The sequence below is a fragment of the Pteronotus mesoamericanus genome, unplaced genomic scaffold (genome assembly GCF_021234165.1).
Source record: "Pteronotus mesoamericanus isolate MK-2021 breed Mesoamerican mustached bat unplaced genomic scaffold, CSHL_Meso_final contig_32, whole genome shotgun sequence".
Lineage (NCBI taxonomy): Eukaryota > Metazoa > Chordata > Mammalia > Chiroptera > Mormoopidae > Pteronotus > Pteronotus mesoamericanus.
The window spans coordinates 14,006,729-14,031,537 of record NW_026555134.1 but is presented as its reverse complement, the minus strand read 5'-3'; the positions used below and the strand labels follow the sequence as shown (position 1 = coordinate 14,031,537).

Here is a 24,809-nt window from a genome sequence, read left to right as displayed (position 1 = left end):
GCTGTTTTTCAAAATAACTATGTGGCCTCAGTGCTTTCAAGGCCATAATGTTCTTTCTCATGTACAAGTGTGTATTTTGGTCAGTGCATAGGCTTTTAAGCCATTAGTGTATTAGGGCAGTTCAATTTTTCATGACTTACATTCTCAAAAAGATCAATTACTGTCTTTAACCTTGTCTCCTTAGATGATAAGGTTGGTAAGAAGGATGGTAATGGTACCTTAGACGGTAAGTTGAACAGGGTGGCTGTTATTATGTCGCATGTCAACAAAAAGATTTTGCCTTGGAAAACTTTCTATCCAGGAGACAGGATTAATGACATTTTATTTGTATATTCCATAATACTATCCTTATACAGAGATAATTTCACTTGTACCCTTTTCTGAACTGTCTCAATTATAATCTTAAAATACACATATGATAGAGAAGCAAAACTAGCAAAATTATCCGTATAATAATGCCTTAGGACTATAAAGTGTTTTTCTGATGTACAAATTGTTTTTTGTTGTTTTTTTTTTTTACCTACATTTTCTCTTTTGTTTCCAGAAGAACACTGTCTGCTAGACCCAGGTCATCATGCCTGTTTAGAAAAAAAGAAATATGGATCAACAACTTAGGAACTTGCTAATACGTATCAACAACAGAACTGGAGCCCAGACCTTCTGATACTTAGTTTATTTATTTTTTGTACTTTGTGATACAATGGCCACTAGATGCTTAGACAGAAAAATCCATGGCAAGATATACTTTAGGATATAAACTATATTGCATTGCAACTATGATGGCATCTATATTTTTACCCAATGGAGAGTCCTTCCCAGGTCATGTCAAATCAGGAAATTATTCTTGATGCCAAACTTTGACACAATGGAAAGGAGAATAAAGTGTCTCCTAATGGCAGCTGTGCAGAAAGAACAGAGAACAGGGATCATTTGCAGTAGAGAAAACCAACCAGTCAGAGCAGCTCGCAGATAGAGGGACCACATGGAAGGTATTTCGCAAAGCGGAATGGAGAAAATGGAAGGCTCACAGACAATACAATAGGTAATGACTCTGTACTTTAAATGAACTTTGTGTAGTTGTAGAATTAGAGACTAGTCATTTTCTACAGTAAATGACATTCAAGCACAGACAGGTGTGGGAAAAGAACATGCCTAAGAATCAGCAGAGTTCAGCAACAAAGGAAAAGCAGGTACCAGGCAGAATCGAAGCAATTATCATAACCTCACTCATTAAGGGCTTTCTCAAATTCTCAGAGAAATGAGAATCTAATTATGTGTTTGCAATTAGAAGAGAGTCTTCCCCAGAGGATAAACTCTCTCTCCCCTTAATAGTCTATGTGCAGGCTGAGGTGCAGATCCCTAGGGGGCGCCATTCACCAGGTTGTGGATGCCCTTTCTTAATTGCATTTTGGCTGCTCCTGTGAATGAATGTAAGACTTCTCTCTCCATCCACTGCTCATACTATTAGCTTTAGGTGTGTGTGAGTGTGTATCTTCTTACCTTGTTTCAGCTGAGTTATCATCTCAGACTTTCTTTCACTACTTGATTTAATTTTCTATCCAACTTCAGTGAGGCTCCACTTTCTTACTCAATTATATTGCCTTCAAAGCACTGTGCACTACTTGAAATTATCCTGTTCATTTATTTATGGTTATTTTCATTTTCCTGTTTCATGAAAGTGTACGTCTCTGTGAACAAGCCATAGCTACAGAAATGTGCCTGGCATATGATAGTGCTTGACCAACATTTGTTGGGTAAAATAAATGAATATAATGTCATTATGTTTTGAAGATTAAATGAGATAATGAAAGTAATATATTTGGCACAAAGTGTCTGGAACTTACTAAGTAATTTTTCATTTACTTGTTTAATTTATTTCTTCATTTATTTATTTTTGTGTTCCAACATTTTAATCATTGTTTTACCTGCAAGCTCAAATTCTCTTCCCTATTTTGCTTCATCCCTCGTGCCTGAAAAAACCCCAGGACGGGTTAAATCCAAGTCTTCACACGCTCCCTGCTGCATGCACACATCTGACTGTAGCTGGAGAAAATTATACCACCTTCCTGTCTGGTGTCTCTTTAGAGTCATAACTGTTAAAGTCAAGTAGAACCCTTGAGCTGCCCAGCAATCGAGGTACATTCCCCTGATTCATTTTCTCTGCCATTCTTTCTAAATGATTTTTAATTTCTTCTCTCTCCTGAAATCATCACCATCTCTTCCCCTTCTGCCTCTCAGTCAATAACCTTATTCTTTTGAGAAAATAAAAGAAGTCTGAAGAATTCCACAAACTTTACTAAGACGTGTGCTTGTCTATCTCCATGCGGGGGGAATATGCTTCATGAGAGTGGGGTCAATACTCACACAGGGACCCCCATGCACCAGGGTCCAACTTTGGGGGCTTAATGCTCTGTGGTCCCTGTCTTAAGATAGAGTTCTTAATCATTTTATTTTTGAATTTGTAAAGTCCAAAAGAACAATGGAACATGCGTCAGGGGCTTGGAACCTGGGTCCTTCTTCCTATGGCCTCTTTATCATCTCCAGTGGGTTATTGACCATTCACCCCTGCCCTCAGCCTTTCTTTCTTGCTTCTGCTCTGTCCCGTTACCCTCCCCACCACTGCTGCCATCCTCCACTAGGGCTACGAGTTGCACCGGGCCAGCATCTGCCTTCCTCTGTCAGCCTCCACCTCATGCAGAACACCTGGGCGCCAGAGCAGCGTTGGTCAGGGCTGGGCCCACGCCTGCGGGGTCTTGGAGCAGGGCAAGGGAGTGGCTGGTCTGGCTGCTCCACAACTCATTCGGTAGGAACTAGGTGGGAGCCTTCACCCCGCTCTTGATCCCAGATCTGAGCACATCTTGGGGAGACAGCCGCCTCTTGGGGGTCAACCACTGTGATGACTTATTTTATGTGTCAACCCAGCTGAGTCATGGTGCAGTCAGACATTATTGTAAGTATTTCTGTGTGTCCTAAGATGCAATTAACATTTAAATTGGTGGACTTTGAGTACGTCAGATTGTCTTCCATGATGTGAATGGGCCCCTTTCTATCAGCTGAATGCCTCAGTTAAACAAAAAGACTGAGCTTCTCTGAGCAAGAGGAAATGCAGTAAGCAGATGGCCTTTGGACTTTGTGTTAGTCAGGGTTTGCTAGAAAAAACAGAATGAATAGAATAAATACAGATGTATAAGAGGAGATTTATTATGAGAATTGGTTCATGTGGTTATGGAGGCCGAGAAGTCCCACGATATGCTGTCGTAGGCTGGAGAAGCAGAAAAGCTGTCAGTCCCAAGCCCAACTCTGAAGACCTGAGATCCAGGGGCTACAGGTGTATGTCTTGGAGTCTAAAGGCCTAAGAAGCAGCTCTGATGATCTATGTCTGAGGACAGGGAAGATGCATGTCCCAGCCCAAGAAAGAGAGAGAGAACTCACTCCCCTCCGCCCCCGCCTTTTTCTTCTATTTGGATTCTCAAGGGACAGGATACCCCTTGCCCATAACGGTGAGGGCGATCTTTTTTACTCAGGTGGCTGATTCAGATTTCAATTTCTTCTAGAAACATCTACAGACACACCCAGAAATAACGTTTTACCAGCTTTCTGAGTAACCCTTAGCCCAGTCAAATTGACACATGAAAGTCATCACAGATTTGAACTGCAATATTAGCTCTTTCTGGGTCTTCAGCCTCCTGGTGGGGTCACTCTACAGATTTTGGACTTGCCGGTCTTCATAAACACATAAGCCTAACCCTTTAAATAATCACCTTTGTATTTTATATATACACCTACACACACACATCGTGTTGGTCTGTTTCTCTGGAGAACCCTGACTAACACACTCATCCTTTGGAGGGCTGGCTCCTGGAGAGGTTAACTACTGTGTCCTTGGCCTGGGCTCTGAATTTTCATTCTTCACTTGGGCCATAAACCATGTAGCCAGCCATGACCTTTCCCACATATTCTCTGCCTTCTTTTTTGTTCCTATAGATGGGTTTCCATACCAGGGTAATGCCTCCCGCATTTGCACTAAACTCCATTTTTTTGTCCTCTGTTCAAGGACACAGCTTCAACAATTCTATCCACTTCATCTTCTGTGATTCCTCTCCTCCACGTGAACATACCCATCATCAGGCCAATTGCTGTAATTTCCCTCAGCTTTGAAAACAATCCTGTTCTGATTGCATATACCCCTTCAGTGACACGTGATTTCTCCCCTGTCATTTAGATCAATGATTCTCAATTGAATAGTGTATACTAGTTGTCTCTGATTCTTCCTTTAGCCTAGAATTAACCAACCAGCACAGGGATTTATTTTGTTAGGCTCCTGGCCTCTAAAGCACTATAAGGGTCCTACAACCACTCTTACTCTGTCCAGTGCTGATGATCGTTTCTGCCAGCATTAACATGCCTGCTGACGTTTTGCACCTGCTTTCCCAAGGTAGTCAGGAGCAGCAAGTAAAAATGGCGGGGGTGGGGGGCAGGGTGAAGGGTGCACCATTACACCGAATAGTCGTACCACCTGTACAGGGAGCACTTTGACAGGGGTGTTCCCAATGCAGTCTTTAGCCAAGCTTATAGCATGCCTCAGCCACACATCTTATTTAGCAACTTTTCTAAAGTAGTCTAGAATGTCAAATCTTTATTTTATTTGTTTTCTGAGATAAAATAGAAATTAAGTCCTATATCTGTAATGAATAGTAACCTATCAGGGTGTCTGTTCAGCTGGCATTTCAGTGTTTCCTAAAAAGAATGCCATTAAATGAATGTATCTTGCCATTGACACAAATGTACTGAACAGCAGGAAGTAATCTCCTACCAGAATAACTACTATTTGTGCTTCTGTCTTTAAAGGTAATGTTAGTTTTCTTTTCTTTTTTTTCTATATGCTCAGAGACCTAAAGCTATAATTGATTTGTATGGGAGGCTTTTTAGTGAGTGTTTTATAATAAGGCATTTATTGTGGGGAGCCACCTGCCCCAAATATTCAGGTCTCAGAGTTCATATTTACTATTTCATTTACACTGAAGAGGCAACAAAAGTACAGAGAAGGCAGAGGGGCAAAGCCAAAGGCAGGGTGAATACATGGAAATCTACAGGAGAACATGAAAGAAGACGGGGCAAAAAGTGACCCCATGAAACAAAATCAAGGGGGCAAATATGCATGTGGCCTCAGAAAGCAAATAAATGTTTGATAACAATCAGTTACAAAAACATTTATCTATAGTTAGAGAATTCCTGCTCCTTTCTTTCTGTCCCATATCTCTGTATCTGAAGCGTTACCCTTATTCTAATTGTGTGGTTTTTTAAAAAAATTTGATGACTTAACATGGTATTCTAAACATTCTATGACACCATATATATATATATATATACATATATACATACATATATACACACATATATATATTTTTAATAGACCTTATTTTAGATTCTAAACAGTAGGTACAAAGATTTCACATAGAACCTCTGCTTCTGCCTGCCCCCCCCACACATGCACAGCATCCCCATTATCAATGACCCCGACTAGAGTGCTACATTTGTTGATATACATACACTGATACCTTGTTATCACTCAAAGTCCATAGTTTACATTAGGGTTCACTCATGATGTTGTATATTCTATGGGTTTTGACAAATATGTAATGACATATATCCAACATTATACCACCATGCACAATAGCTTCGCTGCCCTAAACATTCTCTGTGCTATCTATTCATCTCCCCCCTGCCCCCTCAACCTCTGGCAACCATTGACCTTTTCATTGTCTCTATACTTTTGCTTTTTTCAGCATGTTATGTTATCAGAAACATGCAGTAGGTAGCCTTTTTAGGTTGGCTTATTTCATTTAGTGATGTGCATTTAAGTCTCCTCCATATCATTCCATGACTTGATAGTTCATTATTTTGTGCCAAATAATATTTCATTGTCTGGAGATGAAATCCTAGTTTTCTTCTTCATTCACTGACTGAAGGACATCTTAGTCGCGTCCACATTTTGGTGATTATGATTATGAATAAAGCTGCTATAAATATCCACGTGCAAGTTTTTATGCTGATCTAAGTTCTCAGCTCATTTGGGTAAACACCAAGGAGTGCGATTGCTGGGTCATATGATAAGAGTATATTTAATTTTCCAAGAACCTGACAAGTTGTCTTCAAGACTGACTGTACCACTTTGTGTTCAAACTAGCAAAGAATGAGATTAACTGTCGCTCCACATCCTTGCCAGCATTTGGTATTCTTAACCTTTTGGATTTTGGTCATTCTAATAAGTGTGTGTGGTTCACTTTTTATGTTTTAATAGTTTAATTCCCTGGCATTCTGCATGTACCTCTTGAGAAGAAAAAGTTCAATTGCTTGGGTTTGACCCCTCTTTTTCTCTCTCTGTATCTCTCCCTCTCTTTCTTTTGTATTTCCCCCCACATTTTTTTTGCTCCAAATATAACTCATTCAGCCCCCCGCCACACACACAAATAAAGAAAAGAAAGAATGAAAGAAAGAAATTCTGGCACTCACACATTGACAAGGATGAAACAAACATCCCTACCTAAGGATGCAGCGTATCTCACCTGCATGTCCTGTAATTAGATTGAGCAAATCTCAAGTAGTTTCAAAGGCGAAGGGTGAATAGCATTTAAGCTCTCTCTTAAGAATTGCTTACTTTTTAAACAAAGAGTAGGGCTTTGTGGCTCTTCAGATTCTTTTTAAATGTAAATGCCTGTGAGGGATGTAACTTGTGTTTATCAGCTAATTTAAAAAGAGCAGCTTATTAGGTACTCAAGTAATGCTATTCAGATATATACATATGTATCTATACACATATGCATATTTATGTACTTATATTCTATTTTTTAATTTTCCTGACTGAACTGTATTGCTTCTGGGGTGTGTGTGTGTGTGTGTGTGTGTGCAACCTCATCAAATATTTGACCACTGTTGTCCTTCGGGTATACATTTGTCCTCCAAACAACACAAACTTGAACTGTGTGTGTCCTCTTATATGCAGATTTTTCAGTAAATACAGTCAGCCCTTCATATCTGCAGGTTTCAAATCTGTAAGTACAACAAACCACAGGTCAAAAAGAGCTTTTTTATTTTATTTTTTTCATTTCAAGCTGCAGTTTCTTGTCCATGATCAAGAATACTGTTTTCTGTTCATGGTTGGTTGTATGTGCATGTATGATTGCATGGGGTATTGTACAAAGTTCAAGAGGATAACCTAGAAATGATGATAAATTCCTAGAATCATACAATCTAGCAAGATGGAATTGTGAAGAAATTAGAAATCTGAACAGATCTATTATTAGAAAGGAGATTTAATCTGTCATCAAAAACCTCCCAACACAGAAAGCTGAGGACCACGTAGCTTCACTGTTGAATTCTATCCAACATTTAAAGAACTATTTCCAACCCTTCTCAAACTCTTCCAAAAAAACTGAAGAACAAAGAGCTCTTCCAAGCCCATTTTACTAGGCCAACATTACTGTGATAGCAAAACCAGACAAGGACAGTGTTAAAAAAAGAAAATCATAGGCCGATATACATGATAAACATAGATGCAAAAAGTACGTGCTAGTCCAAACCACCATCTTTGTTTTCAGTGATTCCCAGCCTGAGACCACCTGAGAGTTCCCATCACCACTCTGATTCAAACAAGACAGAAACCAGTCCCTTGGGCAGCCCCAGAAAAACCCAAATATTGGATGTATGGTCCAGTCCTTCCCTTCTCTCCACAGGAAGAAGCTGGGAGATGGAGCTTCTCCCATCTCTGTGACAAGGGGAGAGATTTTGGTGGCAAGGTGTGTCAGGTTTCCCTACCAACTATGATGTGGCTGTTTTCACTCTCAGCTGGGGTACAGGAGCCTCTCACCTGATCTCTGGCCTTTTCACAAAGGAAATTGGTCGACGCGTTGTCATTGAATTGGTGTGTGTGTCCCTAAAAAGTCCTGGCTTCTAATCCTGCCATCTTACTGATGTTATCTTCTCTAAAACATTAATTTTAACAATCCCCTGCTTGGACATTGTGAGTATTTGCACTCTTTAAGTCATATATGGCTTCCCACGAATATCCCATAGATCATTTTGCACACATTTCTGATTATTCCCTTGCTAGAAAATTTACTGGAAGAAAATGTCTGGATCAAAAAGGATGAACAGTTTAAGGGTTTTGAAAGTTATTGATATTTCCAAGTTAGACTCTTAATGCTGTATGGATTCATAGTTTGAGAAGTACGTAAGCGTTATCAGGCAATATTTAAACCATCATTTAATAATACCATTTAGGAATGAATAGGGTCATATATAGGAAAGACACCAACATATGGGTGAAAAGAAAATTGAATTGAAGGGAAAGTGGGCAAGGACAGAAAGTGAGTATTAAGCTTCACATCAACAGGACATATAATTGGTCTTCCAATTGTAGAGAACACAGGTCATGTATACTGTTTATGAATTTATTGCATACTGGAATTCTTGTGCAAACTTTTTCTCTTAACATTCTTACCTTGTAACATAATGATCAACACACAGTTATTCTGGAAGAAAGACATGAACACTCACTTAAATTTCACTCTTAATAAATCAAACTCCAAGAGTCTCCCATAGTCCCCTTTCTAATCTGTGCCATTAGTACTGAAGCTACTTAGATAAGATGGTGGTTAAGAGTCCATTTAGCTTTTGGTCAAAAGTAATTTGCTGTTGGAATTCAGTGGAGATTCTGCTATCACATAAGCCTTTCCTTAGTGTAGGGAAAATTGGACAATTATTACTTTGGGATAGTTTCTGTAGAGAGCTACCAGAGAGCCAGTGCCTGCTAGCTTTGCAATAATACAACTGTCACAAACCCAAAATGCCTCTTTCATCTACCTGATATTTTCTTTGTTTGCTTTTCTTTTTTTCCTTCTCTTGGATCAGGCTCAATCCTACAATAGAGAGAAAAATAAAATACTAATAGGAATAATAGACAATGCTGAGAAATGTTTCTGCCTTTTTTTAAATAGCTCTTTTGAGTCCTTCTAATTTTTCTATATGTTTTGTGCAGAAGTGTGTAAACATCTTTGGCTCTAGCCTTGATCTGAAAATTGCAGAAGAAAGATAAAGGAAAACAATAATAATCCTTGATTGGAAACCCTTCACTGATGGGAAAACTCACACATGTCTGGGACATGGTACCAGATGAAGCACAGGAGAGCTTAGTGTCTTTGTATTATTTGCATGTCTGAGTATAACCACCTTATCTGAGCTCTTGTTTTCTTAATAATGAACAAAAGGAGACAATGTGTTTATTTGCATGTCTGAGTATAGCACCTCATGTGGGCCCTATTGTTTCCTTAATAAAGAACAAAAGGAAAAAATGTGTATACACTGAGGTTACAATACCATTCAATCTGTTAATTTTTTTCTCAGTAATATTTATAGTTTTATAAATTCTCAGGCTGTGCCTATTCATATTGAGCCTGAGTATTCTAAGTGTTCCGATTTTTACCAAACACTACTTATATAAAGAGATAGCTCATGTTAACCTAGTAGTAACTCTTCTGAGAATAATTAGCTGACCTTGCCACCATGCATGGTGCTTTAGGAAACACTGCTAACGCTTTTCACCAGCTCATGGCCAGTTACCAAGAAGTGGCTAGCAATAATAAATCTTCCAGGTGCTGGTTTGCTTTATTATGCTTTGGGATACATCAGTTCCAGGTTGCTAGGGTGATATGTGACCTCTTTCTTTAAAAACATCTTTTAAGCTATGAAGACATAGAAGTAACTAAAGCCAGCAGAACTGTGTTTTAGAAGAGTGAAACACACAAGAACAATCTGAGTGGAAAGGTTAAAGAAAAACAAGAAAACTTTAATGGAATAATAGCTGATGCTCTCCTTTACTAAACAGACAAAAACATCCACACCGAACAAGAGGCCTTGCAGTAAGCAACTCATCTATTTATCTTTGTTTGGACTTTTCAACTAGATACATACATTTCATCCATTATATACTTAATTAAAATGTTAGACATATTAGTAAGCCATGGGCATACATTTTCAAAACCCTATCCAGTTGCCTCCAAAGGAAAATAATGAAAATGATGTACTGAAGGTGACAAAATATTTTATGAAGCATTAACATGATGTTTATTGCTGAGAAAAATCACCTGATAACCCTGATAATAGTAGTAAAGAAAGTGAGATATTTATTTAATTTAGTGAAAAATTTTGGATATACATGTCATATACATAAAATAACACTACATTATGACATACGGGAAAGTTATTAAGAAGATAGATCTTAAGAGTGCTCATCACAAAGAGATTTTTTTTAAAATTGTATCTCTATAAGATGATGGATGTTGATTACACATATTGCGGTAGCCTTTTCACAATGTATGTAAATCAAACTATCATATATATCTTAAACTTTACACAGTGATATATGTCAGTATTTTTCATTATGACTGGAAATAAAAGAACTATCGAATATAGACATCCTTGTGAGTCTTATCCAGCCCACAGGGTAATAAACTTCCACCACAGCGTCCTGTGAGGAAGGGCCGTTCTGTCTGTGAGCACTGAATGGCTCCAGGGCAATGGGCTTGAGTTTACAGTCTGCTGCCAGCTCATCTCAATAAATCTTTTATGCTGTTAGTATAAAGCTTCAAAATGAGGATCATGAAGAGTACTTATTTTAAAAATACTCTTTTAAGAGTAAAAGTATCCTTATTTTTGAGAGCCTCAATTGATAATAACAATCAAATTCTCATGTCCGGGAATTAGTAAGTGAGCTAAACTGCAGTCTTTACCAAGTGGAGCTTGAGTCGGTCCTCTTTGGCCTGTATGTTAAACTCTCCAAATGTTCCTCTAAACCTCTCAAGACCTGTCTATTTGTTCCAGCATGTTCTCCCTGTTATAGGGCATTGAGCAGGATAGGGTGGAAAGAAGTTACTTACCACCTGCCTGTAATTCTTACAGAATTTCAGCCATGCAGAGGCAAAGGTGGATGAAGTCAGTTGCTTTATTTAGAGCAAGAAGGTGCTAATTTTTTTTTTAAGACAGTATAAGGAGGAATAAAGAGAGAACAGTGATATTGAACTCAGACAACTGAGTTTCAAAACTAGCAAGCTGCTGACACGGGTAATTCAGTTTTATAAGTCTCAGTTTCCTCATCTCTAAAATGAGGCCAACACCACCTTAGGTTGTTGAAACAATTAGCTGGAAAACACAAATGTTAAAATTTCACTTTAACAAAGGTTAAATTTCGTTTTAACAAATGTTAAAATTTTGAGCTCATCTGAATCTCTTTACCTTTTTTCAGATTTCTGAATAATCCTATTATACTAGTAGAAAAAAACTATGACACATCACCAGTGAAAAACTTAAATCAGATTACCCAGATGGTTAGTTAGGATCCAGAAAAATCTCTATCTCCCTCCTCCCAGTCTATCTGTGTCCTCTGAGACATAGGATTTTTTTTAAAAGGGCCAATGCATTCTTTTTTAGTCACTCTAAAGAATTCTTTTCTAACTTACTGGTAAAAAAGACTGCACTCAGTTTCACAGCATGAAAGAAAAAAGTCTTCTGTGGTTCTCTCAGATACTGAATCTAGGAAAATAAGTCATGGTGTCCTAATGGGTAAAACTTATTTAGGTGTGTCCACTCCTGTTAAAAAAATGAAGGACCTACCTAGATCATTAAATAAGAGGCAGGTGAGCTAACTGGAGTCCAGGCAATATGATTACCAGGAAGTTAAAGACTCTAAAGAGAAGAAAATGCAGGGGATTTCAAATTTCTGGACAATAATAGTCATGGTCTTGTTGGGTTTTGCAGAGAATACCCATGAAATCAGTTTTGAACAGCTCTTTGCAGAAAAGTACAAGTAGTATTTTTGAGATGGCAAACACATGAGATCTTGTTTCTATATATAAACTTAAAAACAAAAAAAATGCATTTTGAGAAAAGTTTATTGATGAGAAGTTAATTCACAGCATAACAGTGAGTGTGCAAAACTGTGGAAAATTTTAGGAATTCTTTTGTCTTATACACATCCTTTATTTGTCGTATGCATCTGTTCGATCCTGACACTCTGAAGTTTGGAACAGCCAGATCAATCTTTAGTAGTGGTGGTGGTGGAGCTCCTAATGGTGGTAATGACAAGACACTTTTTTACACTTCCCAGCTTAGGCATCCTATTAGGAGTTTTCCATAACCTAACTCACATACTCTTCATGATTTTTAATAGCAGTAATAAGACAACAGATTGATAAGACATACATTGCAGGCTTCTCTTGTACAAAAACTGTGCTACATGTCATCTTACATAGAAAATCTCCTTTAATTTTCATTTTAATTCTATAAGGTTAGTGTCATTTTTTTTACCTAATAGATGTGAGAACTTATTTTCAGAGGTGTTAAGTGACTTACCAGAGGTGTGAATGTATTCTTTTATTTACATAACTTAAAATTCATGTAACTGAGGTTTAAATGCACATCCATGTGATTACATAGCTGAGCCTGTTTTTCTATCATTTTATTGCATTATTCAGACATTTTATTATTGCCTTTGCTATTAATAATAATTTTTATATGAGACCAATTCAAAGTTTCAAACATTATTCTAGACACTATATTATATTATCTTGATTAATGCTGATATTTGCCTATATAATGTTCTTATCTCTATTTAATAGATGAAGATAGTGAGGTTCAGAGAAATGGGTCTTGTAGGCTAAGGTTACATATTAATTGAATGACTTTAGTGAGATACTAGTCCAGGCCTGTATTGGTCCAAAGTATACGGTGTTTCCACTAAACTTGGCTGCTGAATCGACCAAAGTACAACACACAACAACAACGACAACAGTGACTGTTTTATTTTTTTAAATATAGAGTATGGACATTTTAATGACGTTAATTCTTGCTGTTCATGTACACAGTACATGCTTCCATTTATTTGTATCTTCTTCAATTTCTTCAGTGCATCATAATTTTTCAAGTGCAAGTCTCTTCCATCCTTGGTTAAATTTATTCCTAGGTATTTTATTCTTTTTGAAGCAATTGTGAATGGGATTGTTTTCTTAATTTCCGTTTCTGGTAGTTCATTATTGACATATAAAATGCTACTGATTTCTGGATATTAATTTTGTATCCTGCTACTTTACTGAATTCATTGATCAGTTCTAGTAGTTTCTTAGTGGAATCTTTTGAGTTCACTATGTACAGTATCATGTCACCTGCGAATAATGACAGTTTTACTTCTTTACATTTCAATTTGGATGCCTTTTATTTCTTCTTCTTGTCTGATTGCTTTGGTTAGGGCACCCAGTACTATATTTAATAAGAGTGGTGAAAGCAAACACATCTATCTTGTTCCCTATCTGAAGGGAAATGCTTTTAATTTTTGCCCATTGAGGATGATGTTGACTGTGGATTTGTCATAGACGGCATTTATTACATTGTTATGTCCTTCTATTCCCACTTTACTGAGAGCTTTTGTCATAAATGGGTGCTGGATTAGATCATTTTCCCTAAAAAGCATTGTAAATTCCTCTTCTGTCCTTTAATTTTTAAGTCTCAAAAAGCTTGAAGAGTCTCTTGCCAGTTTTACACTCCAGGAAATTTTTTCCTAAGGGCCTTGGAGACCTCTCTTTTGAATTGAAAATATCAAGATCTCACTTATCTCCCTGTCTCTGTAGAAACTTACCCTCGATGACTAGTTCCTGCTTGGCAGAGAGCTATATGGTATTTTATCTTCTGTCTAATAAAGACAATTAGCAAACACAGATGTCCAGTCAATTCCAAGTGACTTTAGGATAAATTCTTTGGAGTAAATGGTCTGTCAAGTCCTCTTACAGCAGCCTTAGGCAATGAACGCACCTATGTGTACACTATACTTTTACTATATAATTTTGTTTTGATTGTTGTCACTGCTTATTGTCTGTCCAGCTCCTGCCACTGGCTCCCCGCCACCCAGACAGCAAACATCCAAAACGGAGCGATCTTTTTCATTGTTCTATCCCAAAACTTGGAAAAGTTCCTGGTACACAGTAGATATTCAATAGATATCGGAATAGAATAATGTTCATACATATTTTATCATTTAACCATTTTAGTTGCTTTTTGTGCATTTCTCAGATTTCTTTTTATTTAGTGTTTTATTAGCTATCGTAATGGGCAACCCAGCTAGCAGGAATGTTTTAACCACTAAAACTCAGTTTAACATCTCCTGAATTAAATATTTTAAAATAATTGATAATGGTAATGATGTTAACTGTTTATAATTTCATCTCCATGTATTTCCCCTAGCCATGCTTTATGAGAGTGCTAAGGAACAAGTAATCAAGTCAGACACCAGAAGAGAATAGGAAAAAAAAGTTAGATAATCAGCTCTTGAGCAATGGAGAGTTGTTTGGATGTACATTGTTTAGCTCACTAAGCAATCTCCACGGAAGAAATTATGATTCATAATAATTATCTAAAACCATTGTCCCCTTCTTAATGATTTCAATCCACCAACCCATTCACACTTCTCAGCCTTCAGTTATTAAGAACATGTAGCCATTTCTGGTTAGGGAAATAAACTGCTTTCTCTTAGTTTGATAGTTTAAGAGCCCCAAATTAGCTTACCCAGTTTAACTAAACTCATCTATCAGCAACCATAAAACCTGTGAGGTTTGACAGTTACTGTACAATTGCTACTGTAAGTGATTCTAACTGTACAAAAAGCTCCATATGTATTTCTAAATATTTGCCCTTATTGGTGAGATTTTTCCTTTTATCCATTAAACTTTAAATTTGATTGCCCTATTGAAAGTGAAAATATGTGTTGTTCTTAAATAAGAGGTTTTTCTTCAGCTTACACTTTTTTGTCTAAGGTGAGACAATAGTCTTAAATGTAAACCTTGAACAGGGCAGCTTTTAAATCATAGGAGCTTCATTTTCCAAAAGCAAACCTTGATGTTTTTAAAACGTTTTTTTTACTTATTGACTTTTAGAGAGAGAAACATTAGTTTATCTTTCCATTTATTTATACATTCGTTGGTTGATTCTTGTTTGTGCTGTGACCTGGGGATTGAACCGGCAACCTTGGTGTTCAGAGGACACTCTAACCAACTGACATGCCTGGCCAGGGCCAAACCTTGATGTTCCACAGTTTTACTGTAAACCATAGTGCGGAGAAAAATGAAGATATTGTCAGAGGGGACATTCTTAGTAGGCAAAGAGAAACAGAAGCCCCTTTTGAGTAAAAAGGAGAGGAAGAGAGAAAAAGCAAATGGCACCAAAGATTCTTCACTTTTTCTATCTGCTGTCATATAAGAACTTGGGGAAGGACACTCAGTACCAGATCAATTAGAAAGAAGCTAAAAGCAGAGACTGCTCACCCAAGCCTCATATTTGAAAATCTAGCAAGGGACTGAAAAGCAGAGCGCTTTTGCAACAACATAGAGTGAACAGGCAGTGGCTGACGGAGCACCGAGGTCAGGCACGAGGACTCCTGTGCTGGGCTGGAGCTCAGCAGGAGCCGGCAGAGTACCTTGTGGATCGGCGCCACTTCCAGCTTCCTCTGGGGGAGCTGGAGCAAGAGCATCTTGCAAGACCATCTACTGCAAGAGCACGGGGGCCCAGAGAGCCCCCCTAGAGATGTTAGACTTCAACTGATTAAACAATTACCAGAATTACCTATTATTTGCAAACTTAGTAAGTTTGTTTTGTTGCTCTCCCCTAAGTACAGGAACCAAAGCAGGGAATGGTGATAGGAACCAAAGACAGCAAGGTTAGAAGACAGCAATCTGAGCCATATGTGCAAATACTCAACTATTTCCAGGGACTTGCTTCTTAAAAAAACTGATAAAAACAAACAAAAATTTTAATTGAAAAGCTTGACCTCAATTTAGTAAGATAGCATATGAGACCTCAGTACTGAATAGCATAAATTATATTAATCATTCTACAGCTTGGCCAAAAAAGAAAAAAATTAACCTTTTCCCCTCCCTGTGGACACTGTAAGTATTCTTTAAAATTATTTAATACTTGGAAATACCAAAACCATTCATACTTCACATTTTAGAATATAAAAGATGTAAATAAAAGCAGTCTTCACTTGATAGTATTAATGTTGTGGTGTAAGTCTAGGCAAAATTTAAAACCTATTTTTATTTGGTAAATTAATTGTGTATTACTAGGACAGTGGCGATAAAGTGACAATTGACTAATTATCACTAATAGGAGATAAGTGCTTTCTTGTAGGAATTCTAAAACTGTACCTAATGTTTGCAATTATAATTGTGATTTGGGCATACAACTGTCATTTACTTATAATTTGCTGGGCACACTAAACATTTTCTGTATATTCACAAACCAAGAACTAAGAAGCTCATTAAATGGCAATGAAGATGAAGAGATAATAGATATTTCTCACATTTTAAATTAAATGTTCCTCAGGAAAAATATTTTATTATAATTTTAAACAAAAAATACTGAGTTGGTAGATATAACTTTTATTGCAAACAAGAAATTACAATTCATTTGTTTACAAGATAAAGGAAAAGGGATGGTAATAGAACTACTTTTCAAAGTGAAGTCACAGATTGGGCTGAGACTGACTTTACACAACTGCACGAATTCATTGCATTATAACAAACAAAACTGTCTTCCACATACTATGAACTGACACTCAGATTCAGAAGTCTTATATATAAATTAAATACATAAGTTAACAAAATTTGTTTATTATATACACATAATTATCATGAATATACTTTAGAACGATCACAACATCTGTTCTTTCCTTGGTAAACAGTGAGAATTAGAATTATGACATATGAAGACAGTGTATAAGGGACAGTAAATCAGCTTTGATTCCATTATTAAGAAATCCATATAGAATTGGATTAAGACAACAAGACATCATGCCCAACAAATGACAAATGCAATACACCAACTTGAAGTGCCTATTTGAAATCAGGTTATCATTAAAATCAGTTACTACATGGAAAAGGTGCAGCGGCATCCAACTAACAGCAAACACCAGTATCAATATGGTCAGTCTGTAGAAAACACCTCGAGATCTCTTTTTTATTCTCATGATAGAACGGTTTACTCTCATTTCATGAACATCTGAGTTTTCTTCAGGTTTCATCTCAAAGCAGGTGCGGACCCCTGGTATGGACTTACTGGTGGAAAAGAGCTGACTTTTCACGGAGCCGAAGTTTTCTGGAGGTATGCTTGAATGATTGTCTTGAGATCTTGCTGGAACAGGTAACACACATGCCTTCTTCCTGCTGTATCTTCTTCTGTGTTTTCTGATGAATGAATAGCTCCATTTGCGGCTGTTGGACACTTTCACCTGGGGCCCACTCTTTCTGGATGGATGAAGAGTTAAGTTGATCATCTCCTTCTCTTCTAGTTTGTTTTCTTTGTTGGATAACCCACAGCTTACACTCCTGCAGACACTGGTATGACTTATGGTTAGACAAACTAAGGGCAGAATATACTGAACTAGCAATAAAGAGATTGTGAAAGCAATTCTGTATGAATCAGATGGCCATGATTCAACACATAAATACCTGCTGCTCAGCAACGCTGAGCCAAATGCTTCCCGAAGTTCCACGAGACTGTGAAACACGGGAAGGGGAGAACAAATTGCAAAACCTAGTGTCCAGACAGTAGCTATGAGGAAGTAGCCATGGTTTGCTGTTAGATTATTAGATATAGGATGCTTTATCATATGATACCTGACAATGGCAATCGATATTAAAATTAAAGTTGAAACCAGAACTGACACACATTGAAGGAAAGGCATAATGTGACACATGACTTTGCCAAACATCCACTGATCCAGCAAGACAGAGGTCAGTGTGAAAGGTGAGCAGAAGAGCACAACCAAGATATCAGAGAAGGCCAAATTTCCTATGAGGAAGTTCACTGTAGTTTTCTGATTACGCTTTCTCATGAGAGCCATTAAAATGAGGAGATTCCCCATGAAACCAAGAAGACTTACAAATGTATAGAGTCCAATCAGAAAATACTGCAAGTCATCTACACTGCTTTTATAGTCATCCCAGACTGGGAAATTGGAATTCCGAGGGGCAGCAGTATTGTTCTCTGTGGGAAGTGTCTGGTTATAATAACTGCCAAAGTTCATATCCATATTTTAGTCCTGCTTGGAATAAAAAGTCATTAGTTAGCTGTTTGAAAAAATTACATGACTATTATAAATTAATCCACAGACAGGGAAACTCAATTTTGTAATTTGTTCCCATTATCTTATTAAACTCCTAAGAATGTTTAGTGAGGTCTTTAATTGGTTCCAAGTGCAGTACAAATGTCAACCAATAACAATTACAGTAAGTCTAAGTCTATCATCATTTCAATGGTGTGTTAACTTGTGTTAAAATAGCAGACTGTTTTTTAAATTAATGTAAGAAATAATGTAAATAAAAGAACAGGCAAACGTAGATAAGAACTTCAAGACACCTAATTTACAATAGCTCAGTAATACTACTCTTCTCCAATCAAGGTACCTCATACATGATATAGTTATATAACCTACCTTAAATATTCCTTCCTTTCCGACTTGAACTAAGACCAAACTTAAGAGTCACCTATCCTCATGTATTCCTTTGTCTACTCAATTGAATGTATCTCATCTTTCAAGCCCCCCATAATGCTCTGTTTATGATTGCTGCATATCACGACCTGCTTTGCTTTGCGATTATAATGCAAACCACCTAATTTATTGATTTATAAGCAATGGAAAAGTAGAAACTGTCCCATACTCACCATGGTATCTACCATAATACATGGCACAGCAGCCTTATCATTGCTCATGTTAAATAAACATTCATGGGAAAATAAAAAATTCAAACAGAAACCTAGCATCCTAAATATTATCTAGTTCAAAAAATGTCCAAATTAAAGCTTCTCAAGTGTAGAAACATTATCTCATTATCTACATGTATACAGTAGATACTCAATAAATGTTTACCAAGTTGTACTGTTGATAATGTCAGCACAATGCTGGATGGCAAAACATTCCATGCTCAATCTCTGTCCTTTGAGATCGGCCAGACTGTCATGAATTAACCACCGCTGGCCAGCAGTACTGATGGTGTTTTAAAAACAAAATTGACCTGTTAGAAATTTAAAACAGACTTCAGCTCTAAAAAGAGTCAATAAATCCACATTGTTTAAAGAAAGTATTATATCTTAAAGTGAGATGTAGAAGTAATATTAATATATTAACATCTCATATGTTTTTTGATTTCAAATAATGTTTTAGTATCAATGTCACAACGGTGTTACTTATTTACTGCTGTACACTAGAGTTGATGATACTTCCTAATGAAGCACAAAACTGCCTATATCAATAAAATGTGAAAAAGAACTCCTCCTCCACTTTGAAAAAAGTACTCTTACTATTTAACATAAATTTCCTACAGAATACTCAAGACAGCATAGTTAATTTTCATGAATATACATTGTTACAGAGATCTTGAGATATATGTGGCTCTAAAAAGCAACATATATTTATCTACCTATTGCTAGACTAAGTTGAATAATTATACTTAAAACTATAAAAATACATATATAAATTAATAGTAAACATAATATCTTCAATTTAATTACTATTATCTTCAACTTATAGGTCTTGATCCAATAAATTTCCAAGCAGGAAATCCTACTGTGTACAGACACTCATTATAAATAACTTTAACTTTAGCTTTACATGCAGCACGTTTCACCTAGGCACCACTGGACAGTAATATTTTACTCTAAATAAGTGCGATCTTATAAGTCTCAAGGAAGCACAAAGCCTTTACAGAGTCCACTTTCCAATGTTTCTCTTGTTCTTCTTACCTTGGTAGTAGGAAAGGTAATCAGTAACTACTTAGCTAACCAAAAAGGATTTTCAAGCAAGTGAGTCAAAAGAACTAAGCAGGATCACGATAATAAATAGCCTGTACACATTATAAGCTTGAACACAATCATGGACGAGCTAGATGGAGTCAGGGGGTCCTCAGAACTCATAAAATTAGGCAGAAAGCCCAGTAAAGGTTGCACTGATTTGAAGCTCACTCAACTATCCAGGATAGTTGCAGGGAAGCCATCGACTAGTGATGTGATGATTCAGTAGGACATGTGAATGACTTTTGTACCAGTTATGCTTTCTAACTTGAGGTAACAACAATTAAATCATTTGTTAGGATTTAAGAATGACTGAGTAAGTTGCGAGTTTTTGAATAAATTTATCTTTAAAAGGATGTAATTAGCTTCCAGAGAGCAATCAGTCAACACAGAATCAGTTGCAGATGTTGTGAAAAACTTAGTTTCAAATTTTCTCTTTAGTCAGTGTGTGGTAGGCAGTCAGAGCAAAAATGGTGGGCCAGGTACAGAAGGTCTCCTAATCTTTTCTCCCCTAGCAATTCCCTGGTCATGCTGTTTAGACCCCTTGATCTTTTCTCCGTAGAGGTATCATCAAGGCTTCAGTGGCGGTTCAGCCCCAGGCTCAGAAAAGTCTCAAAACCAGGTGCCTCATGCCTGGATCAACTGCAGCGACTAAAGACTCCCTGCCGTGCCCCTGGCCAATCAGTGGGGACCACACCTGGAAAGCTGAGGCACATTCTATTGAGATCCTCCCCTGGGACCTCCCCTAAAATCTCCACCCTTAAACGCCCTTAGGACAGAGGACCCAGAGTGCTCTCCCTCTCCCAGGAGCATGCTCCGGCCTGTCCCCTCCTCTTTGACACCCCCCACCCCCACCCCACGTAAGTTACCTTTAGCCTTCTCTCTCCTACACTGCAAGGGCCCCAACTTTTGCCTTTGGAACTTATTTCCTGAGCCCATTCCTTCTACTGCTCATTTTCTCTACCTCTGTGACTTTCTAAATAAACAAGCCCCTTAGAGTTTGCGTGTTGGCTCTGAATTCTTTCCTAGCCAGAGTTCAAGTATCTAGAGCGTGAACCGAGGTCCAGTCCAGCCTGACGCCTGGTGCCCTTCCCACTCGCGGCTGCCAGCAAACGCAGCTGGTCGGGATGTTAGCTGTGGTGTCGCTTGTCTGGTCTTGCTGCTTTTCTGGGCCTGGAGCTGAAACACGACTCATACCTAGATGTATTTGATGCAGATCAGAACTTCATTGTCTTGGGGTCTAAATAATGCTTAAGAGCTGTTCTCCAGACCCTTTGAGTGGTCGTCATCGAAGGAGGTCCAACCCGCGTGATTACCAGCAAGCCAGGAGAGTATGTGGATGTCAGGACCAGGGATAGGAAAGGTCAGGGGGTCTAAACCTGCATGACCAGTCATATACTAGGGGAGGGAATGTTACCCTGGGGGAAAGGTTCTTGTCTTCCCAGTTTCTCTGCCTGCTGCTAGGCATCAGGGGCTTTCCGCCCTGGTGCCTGCCTTCCTTGCTTTGCTTGTGTCTGTCTGTCTGACTGCCTACCACGGAACCTCTTTACAGTGAAAGAAAATAAAGCACAAAGAATTTCTTTCCTTAAACTTACCCCTTCACTTTCTTTTTCCTGAAAAGCGCAGTACGCAGACCTACAATGGAAATGTCAGTCTGTGGAATAATTCTCTGCATTCATCAAGTGTGAGAATTAACACTTCGCTATTTTGTGCAACATAAACATTTTATGCATAATCAAAGGAATGCTGTATGTGAACCTTTCTTCATCTAATTGTAGATTCCTAGGGAAAATATGAAATACAATCAAGAGAATGTTTTAAAAATGATATATTTGATAAGAAATCTGATAGTGACTGCGTTAAATCTTTGTTGTGGCTAAATAATGTGTAAATAAGGGATTTTCTTCTTCTCTTCTGTATCTAATTTTATCTCCCATCATCTGAATTACCAGGCTGAACACTCAAACTTGAATCCTCAGAGTAGAAAGTGGAAAACGTAAGTTCTTTGTCAAACTGTGGCAACTTTAGAAAGCAATATCTCTGTAAAGACTTATTGTAACTTCTAAATAAAAATGAATCTATATCTTACACCAAGACAAATGCAATCTTCAGAGTAGACTTGAAGCAGGCAGTTCTCAGAAAGAATAAGAGGAGGAACTGCAGGGAACTCAGGATACTAAGACTGGGCTTCAATAGCGTATACTACGATCATTTCCTGCCTAATGAAAATGCACATTTTTCTTCTCACAAAAGGATGCCAATCACACAAAAGGATAAAATAAATGTAAATTTCCTCTCTAACAATGATTTAAAAAATTGACTATTGCTTATTTTGCTATAATGCTGAAACAATGGCGAGATTCCAGGTTCTCAAATCTTTCCATGATTCATTTTTAAATCCAGAATCTGGCAAAATTTGAAGTGGAAAGGTAAATACAGCTCTCCTGTGAACTAGCAAACAGGCAGGCATGCGCCGCCTGCTTCTCAATTCTAAAAGCAGAGTTTCTCTTCCTTTGAGAAACCTGAAATTTAAAATGCACTCGGGCTACAAAATTCTGCTTAGAGTGCTTTAGGCTATTTCCCTGGTCTACAGCGAAGTCTCTTTTTAAAGGATAAAATAGAGGTCGGTAAATTTGGGGATAAAAAATTCCTGTTCCTATAATCCGAGGTGTATGGGTGTCTGTCATTGATGGTATTAGTCGTATGAGGCCACCTTGCAAACAGGAGAGCAAACCCGGGGGCGCCGCTGCCTCCGGGTCGCTGGCCCGCTGCGGGACGGCGCGGCGGCTGGACGCCCCGAGGGCCGCGCGGTGGACTGCGCCCGGGGGCCTCCCCAGAGCGGGGCTAGGGCTGCGCGCCGGCCGGGAAGACCCGCGAGCTGCGGTCCCCACCACGGACGCCACCAGGGCAGCCCTGGGCTCGCCTCGCCGAGGGGGAGCGCTTGTCCTCCGGATGCCCCCTGCCCCTTCTCTCTCCCGCCCAGGCTCCCGCACGGATCCCCCGCACGCTTTCCCGGGTTCAGCCTGTGCCTGCTCCAATCGGGTGAGTACCTGCCCCATACGAAAGAATTCTGCCCCGTCCTTTCTCTGCTGCCTTTTCACGCCTAACAATTGCCGGCTCCGCCAGCTGAAGCCCCGACTTTTCGAGCTCCCCGCCTTGGGCTTCCCTAATCTGCCCTCCCAGGAGCCCTAACAACGCCCAGACCCGACTGGGCGCGGCTCGCGCGGACTAGCCCTTCCCTGTAGGCCCACCCCCGCGCAGAAGGGGCGGCGGGGAGAGGCTGAAGCCGGTACCTCGGGGTGAGCCGGCCGCGGTTGGCGCCTCGGCTCCCAGGAACCGGCAAGGCGCGGTCGCTCCGGCGCGCGGGCGGTGGTGGCTGGAGGAGGAGACCTGGAATATGGCAGTGGGGAGGAGGGGGCAGGGAGCCGCGGGGGTTTTGAGGTGCTACCAGAACACGTGACTGCTCCCGCGACCCCCGAGACCCTGCTCTAGGGCGCCTGCTCCGCGCCTACCTCTCCCGAAGCCCGGGCGGGGGTGTCCCATCCCCTACTTCATGATTTGGAGCCCTGGGCAGAAGCTGCAGGCCCCCGGGATGGCACGCCGTTGTCCTGGCCTCTGGTTTCCCTCCGAGGCCAAGTTAACTTGATGCATAGGAGTATTTCTGCCCATTGCGATCCCAGCCGCGTGAAGTGAACATGGAGGGGTCTCGAGCTGGTGCGCGGGTGCCGGGGTACCTGGAAGAGCCTAGGATCTCCGAGAAAGGGCTGCAAGGCCCAGGTTTTCTCTTTGTTTGGAAAATAAAATAAAATAAAATAAAAACAAGACCAAAACCGAACATGAGTGTATGCTTTGTGGAGTGAGGAAGGGCGAAGTCTAGGCAGGGAGGTGGACCTGAACATGTAGGGGACTCAAGGTAGTCAGGGTGAGACAGGAGAGGAAAGGGAGTAATTCCCCTGCCCCAGGAGTAGTAGCATGGCTGTGGGGAAGCTTGGGGGTGAGGCTGAAATGGAACCAGTGCTTCTCAAAACTATACTCAGTGACAAAAAGACGACAAAGGGGTGAAAAGTGTTGCCATAAATTTAAAAAGACAAAGAAAAAAAATAAAACTTATTTTCCGGTTTCTCCTCTCTGTGATTTTCATCCCCAGTATTTCCAAACTTGTATTGCACAGGTTTGCCTTCTTTTTCTTTTTTTAGTCATGAGGGTGTGGGTGGGGGGGGGGGCGGGCGGGGGGAGAGGTCTTTGACCATAGCTGTGCACGAGAAAAGGGGAAAGGGGTGTATTTATTGTATACTGTAAAACTGAAAACGAGTGTCAGTCACAGCAAAGTGTGTCTGGTGATGAGTGCCATTCTGTGGGATTGGCACTCTGTAAACTGGAAAGGCCTGTATCTTTTGGGAGCAGTGAGGCTTGTCAATCTAATTCTGGGGGCAGCGGACTATCTGTTAACCAAAAAAGTCAGACAAAAATTCTTGTGCTTTTCTTCTGCTGAATTTTAGCATACTCAGGGGATCTGTATAGATTGTCATTGTACCAGCCAGATAGCTTTTAAAAACCTAAAGTAAATCCAGTCCCTATTTCATCCTTTTCCTTTTTATTTCTGGAACACTAGTATATTCTCTCCCCCCGATTTTACCATAGTAGGCAGTCTGAGCAGGCCAATGATGGTTCTGAAGTGGGTAAAGGGAGGAATGGAAGTGTTAAGAAGGAATGATCAGAGACAAAACAAAGCTTGGTTCTTAGACTTTCTTAGTTCCAATATCTAGACAGTTAATGCACTATACATTGTCACATACTTTTCCATCCTTCCATCCCTTTTTTGCACGGTTATAATACATACCAACTTCAAATACACACTGGCTGTAAAACAACTTCCAAAGGAGCCTCATTGTGACTGTCTTCCAAAAAGCTTGTCTATGCTA

General features: G+C 39.2%; 1 protein-coding gene across 1 annotated transcript; it reads right to left on the bottom strand.

Annotated features, from left to right (window-relative positions):
* Positions 1-16,792: 16,792 nt before the first annotated feature.
* NPY5R (neuropeptide Y receptor Y5) lies at positions 16,793-18,160 on the bottom strand. The gene is given in 1 exon segment (XM_054575956.1): positions 16,793-18,160. A coding segment is annotated over 1 exon segment (1,368 nt).
* Positions 18,161-24,809: the final 6,649 nt, after the last annotated feature.